This window comes from Entamoeba invadens (assembly GCF_000330505.1).
Source record: "Entamoeba invadens IP1 unplaced genomic scaffold scaff_1105074726525, whole genome shotgun sequence".
NCBI lineage: Eukaryota > Evosea > Mastigamoebida > Endamoebidae > Entamoeba > Entamoeba invadens.
In genome coordinates, this window is record NW_004191608.1 from 57,836 (window position 1) to 63,262 (window position 5,427).

The 5,427-nt window shown below is 35.9% G+C and overlaps 3 protein-coding genes across 3 annotated transcripts; all 3 read right to left on the reverse strand.

The window, feature by feature from the left end:
- Window positions 1-94: 94 nt before the first annotated feature.
- EIN_417390 (hypothetical protein) lies at window positions 95-889 on the reverse strand (the record flags this gene model as incomplete). Its single annotated transcript, XM_004182928.1, has 1 exon — window positions 95-889. One exon carries the CDS (start codon window positions 887-889, stop codon window positions 95-97), a length of 795 nt encoding a protein of 264 aa, XP_004182976.1.
- A 446-nt stretch (window positions 890-1,335) lies between these two features.
- On the reverse strand, window positions 1,336-2,409 carry EIN_417400 (hypothetical protein; the record flags this gene model as incomplete). The annotated part of the gene is made up of 1 exon (XM_004182929.1): window positions 1,336-2,409. The coding sequence occupies one exon, from the start codon at window positions 2,407-2,409 to the stop codon at window positions 1,336-1,338; it is 1,074 nt and encodes a 357-aa protein (XP_004182977.1).
- A 631-nt stretch (window positions 2,410-3,040) lies between these two features.
- On the reverse strand, window positions 3,041-5,275 carry EIN_417410 (hypothetical protein; the record flags this gene model as incomplete). Its single annotated transcript, XM_004182930.1, has 1 exon — window positions 3,041-5,275. The coding sequence occupies one exon, from the start codon at window positions 5,273-5,275 to the stop codon at window positions 3,041-3,043; it is 2,235 nt and encodes a 744-aa protein (XP_004182978.1).
- Between the last annotated feature and the right edge of the window lie 152 nt (window positions 5,276-5,427).

Genomic DNA, 5,427 nt, shown 5'->3' on the forward strand with positions numbered 1-5,427 from the left:
TAATAGGATTATTATTGTATTAATCAATAAATTATTAATAAAAATATAATTATATTATAATAAGAAAAAATAAACAAACAAATGGATTATGTTACTAGTCGACTCGGTTCAGGGGTGTGACCTTCCACATCCTTGCAAACTCTCTCTTGAACACGTTCTTGTCGACAACTTGTGCAATGAGTTCTTTCTCGTCAAGTTTCCTTTTCAAGCAGGCGTTTTTGAACTCATCGTTCATTTTAATTTTATTAGAAATTGTTTTGCACCTCTGTCTTGTTTCCTTCGAAGCCTTAATAATGGGGACGATTTCTTTAATTTGGAGATTGACCTGTCTTTTTTGGTTTTCGAGTTTGAGTCTTTCAAACACCAAATCTTCCGCCTCCTTTCTGTGTCTTTTTTGTCTTCTCTCAAACCTTTTTCTAATCATTTCTGGTATTCCTGGTCTTGTGATTGTGGCGTGGAAAGCCAAAAATGTAAGCGACCCAATAGCAACACACAGCGCTATACCACCAATGTCAAGCATGACAGCAACACCCTCGCTTATAATTGCGATCATAATCGTCTCCGAGATGATACCACCAAACTCGACTCTTTTATCCAGAAAATCGACAGACTCAATTGTGTTGTAGATACACAACCAAGTCAACATCACCCAAATCATTTTCCACTCGAAAGCAATAGAGAACATGAATATACCCGCAAGCGTCATGAGATAAACAGCCTTATACTTTTTGAGGTTGGTCAGCATCCATCTCCGAGAAAACTCCATTCTCTTTCGGCTTGTCTGAAGATCTCTGACGTTTTCATCAAAGTCATTCAGAAACTTCGTCAGCTCCTGCTTGAGCAGCTCGAATTGGTAATAGAACGAGTCGTGGATGTTCAGTTGATCCATTATGAATTGATTATTCTTTTTTTTCACGCCTCTTATATCTTTCTGGCATTCTTCGTTCCATCACCACAATCTACCAAATCATTTTTTTTTGATTGTACTTTTTAACTTTTTAAAAACCATTACATATAGTTTTTCTTTTTATCATATGTTTTATTTTTGGAATGACTATCAAATATTTATTTGTTTATTATTAAAAGTTTGTTAAAAATAAAATTATTATCAAACTACAATAAAACTATATTATAATCAACAAATAATATAATTATTATTTTACTATATAGATAGAATAAACTACTTTAATTAAAAATACTATATACTTAACAACTTGCAACCAAAGTTGAAATGGTTAATTATATTAAATTTAAACTATTGTATAATTATAAAAAAAGCAAAATTTCAAATAATAATTTTTACTATTGTAATAATATTTATTATTATTACAGATTTTATTCTGAATCATGATCAGAATCATCAGAATCATAATCATCACTATAATCAGAATCATAACTGTTATCATAACTTGGTAGTGTGTATTCGTGGAGCTGTTTACCTTGTACAAACTCGTTTTTGTTCACTTTTTTCAGACATTTTAAATCGCTGAAATTGGCAACGTTGATTTTGGATGAGAGATTCAACTCAATCAAAGAAGTCGGAAGGTTCAAAGTAACTTTATTATAACAATAGATTTCTAACAATGTCAAACAAGTCAGTCCTCTTAAGTCAGCATTACAATAATCAGACACACTAATTCGCGCTTCTTTGATGGCGTACAATTTGTGTGCCATTTCCCCATCCCCATAGAAAATGCCGTGTAAGTCTTTTGCAACGACATCTGGAGGTACAAGTAAATAAGTTCCATTAGTGAAGATTGCATTAAAGCTGTAATAAATGTTAGTAGTGCCGACCTCTTTTCTAAAAGCCTCGAAATGGTCGTACATGGTAAAATTACTAACTTCAAATTTCACATGAATTTTGATGCCGCCACGTTTCAAGAGCTTTTGAATGGGGTTTTTGATTTGTTCGAAACTGTAGCACATGATTTCGATAAACTCGATGTTGGGATATTCTTCGATAAATTGCACTAAATTTGTCAACTCTGTGAAATCATCAAAAAACGCTCTCACCACATAGACATTAGGTGTTTCCAATTTCTTCGAGTCGATTGTGTATACAGTGTCGCTCAGTTCTTTCACTTTGGCATTTTTAATATGCGATTGTTTGTTGTTAGTATATACTATTCTGATTCGAGGAATATTAGCTAGTGTTTCGTCGGAAAGTGTATTAGCAGTCTTTGGGTCAATTTGTAATGTCTGGAGTTTGGGAAAGTACTTCAAAATTTTCTTTACAACAGCTTCGGACTTCTCTGATTCGCTGGACCATGGATTGACGTGAAGTCTGTCCAAAGCATCACAACATTTGTGACTCACCAAAACAAAATTTTCAACATCAGATTGTGTGATGTACAATACAACATTCATTAAGAATATTGGCTCGAGTGTAGTACGTTCTGTTTTAGCCATTTAGTTATTTATTATTTAGTATTTTTATTTAAATATCTTAATTGAAAATGTGTAATTGTTGTTAATGGAAAGATATAGATTTTTGACTGTGTAGTCCACATTTCAATTTAACTATATTATATATATAGTTTCCAGTTATTAAAAAAAGTTAAAGAATGTTAAAATGATAACATGTCTGTGCTGATATTGTGACTCAGTGTTAATCAACATAAATATAAGTGGATTAATATTCAGAATAAAAAATATGAGGTGTGGTAAATTATCAAATCAGTTTATATTTCATAACTCCTTGGCAAATTCATCAGTTAAAATAATACAAAAGATTATGGTACAAATGATAATTATTTTTTAACCACTGTTTATTTCAGTCGGTTCACAAAATGGTTTGTGTTAAATAAAATCTTAGGAAAAAAAGACTACACATCATATATTTTTTATTGAAGATTTTCTATTATTTTAAAAGTTAAATGTTATATATAATATCATTTAACATGACATTTATATTAAAAAGTAGAATATGAAATAATATTAAACAATTAATTAAAAGAGTTATTATATCCCAATAGTTAAAATAATTAAATAAATAGTTAATTGTTCACTAGTGTAAATACTGAAATACCTTTCACTCAATTTAAACAGTTCCTTCGAGGAGTGGCAATTTGTCTTCTTCTCTTCTTTCTGCTTTGTATCGGTCGATTTCTTCCTGCGTTGGCAACCGTTTGTCAAGTGCCTTCTTTGATATTTTTGTGATGAACAAGGAGGCAACTGTATATACAATAACACCAGCAAACAATGTCCAGCATCCCGAAGTTAATACGGCCATCACTTCAAAGCATGTTTCATGCCCTTTCACATACTTTTTATCCCCCAGATACTTCCCAATCAGTTCATCAAAGCTCATCCCAATCGCTGGTATAGTTTTCCCACAAAACGGTTCCACCATAAATGCAGCAAATTGTGACAGTTGTACCACTGCTGCAATCACTGAAATAATGAATACATCAATACACGACCATGCATACAATATTTGACACATCTTTAACACATAAAATTGGACCTTTCGGGTCATAGGAGTAACCCACAAGAATAACATCATGATCATATGGAGCAGTGGGATCGCTACAATCGTGACAAAATATGTCACTTGAATGAACCTCACCACAAAACTGTTTGGCTCTCTTGTGTCGCCCGGTAATTGAATCCCCAAGTCCATAATCGAGAATATGCGGTGTTGCGGATAATTCAACAAGTCGAGCGCCCACCCGGTCATCCCCATGAAGTCAAATGAAAACGAATTGAGTAACATCCCAACTATCACAAGTATCATTGATATGATGATAAGAACTACAACTAAGATCCTGACAAATATAAATCGACTGTACATGAACAACGGTCTCTTGTGTACCGCCTCACTCCCAATATTGTCTGTCTTACTGCTCAATATATCTTCATGAATATACAACATAACATGTGACAATAACAACGTGACAATAGTACCTGCTACCAATGCAGTAAAGCAGAACTCCGGATCGACCCACAGTTGTATCTTCATAGGGGTGGTGACATTCTCAGGATGGTATATCGGCAAGGGAACATTAAAATAGAAGCTGACAACCATCAGGGTCATGACGTACGAGTCCAGAAATGACCACTTCCCCAACGCATCAAGAACATACAGTATTCGATACCTCACTTTAGTACTCATAATAGTAGGTGGGGTCGTCCACGTGAAGAATAACAATATCAATTTGGTGTATGGCCATATACATGAGAACAACAGAATGAGAATAGCCAGGGGGTAGATCCCCGCATGCCACATATTCGTCACCGTGTCCATAAGACCATAGGACGACACCAATGCATTGATCTTGTTATTATTCCCAAACAACACAAACACGCGCACCGCACACCCAATACCCGTCTTGTCCGTAATAAACACCGCAAACGTCAAGAAGATAACCAGAGGCACGATCACTCTGATTATTATCGATATTCGGTCATCTAAGAACATACTCACTCCTTCATGATCCGTTCGAATGTACTGTTTGAAGAACCACACAACTTTTTCACTCATCTTTTTCCATAGAGACTTCTCATCCTCTCCTTCATGTATAAGCGCATCACCTTCATTCTTTTCAACCCCCGTCTCGTTCGATAAGACACTCACTTGTTCCGGAGAAAGCAGGACTCCTCCAGTCCTCTGTAACTCCTCAGCCTTTTTCTTCATCTCTCTCTTCCTCACAAACAGAAACCCAATCGCAATGGCGCAGAAAATCAACCCAAGAATCACAGAGACTATCACACCAATCAATACAAATTCGTGGTCAAAAGACATGAATGGGGGGTCGACAATGTAGTCACACTCTTCTATCGTCGCATTCTCAATACCTTCATTCATCGACGTCCTCACCACTTCATTTGCAAATCCATTTGCCAGTACGGGGAACGTATCTTTGTATGTGTACACAACAATATCAGAAAGCGCATTGATCACCGTTTGTATGCCTTCATGGATGTCTACAGATTCCGCAGTGACCTTAAAGCTGTCGAGCGCAGTATCGACTTTGATTGTTGGTATCCCCGTCCCATTCTCCATAAGTCCTTTCCAGCACTCTCCATTGACCATCATGCTCTCCGAGAAGTTTTGGAACTTGTTCAAGTCGACAACAAGTTGGAATCGACTATCTATCTCATTGTACTTCAGTGCAACTGCAACACCCAAGTCTTGTCTTAAAGTCTCTCCATTCGAACTCACAACACTCCCATTCACTGTTAAATTCAGTGCTATTTTAACTAAGATGTCAAGTGCATTCAACCCCATTTGGTTATGCACTTGGAAGTCACACTTGTCTTCTTCAGAACACATCGACTGGTTCACATTCTTCTCGGAATTAACATTTCTGAGTGGATCAAAGAGGTTGATAGTGTTCCACGAGTTGAGTCCAGAGACATTAACAAACTTCAAAGCGACATCGAGTAAAGTGCCATTTTCCTTCCCCACACAATTCCAGTCGCTTG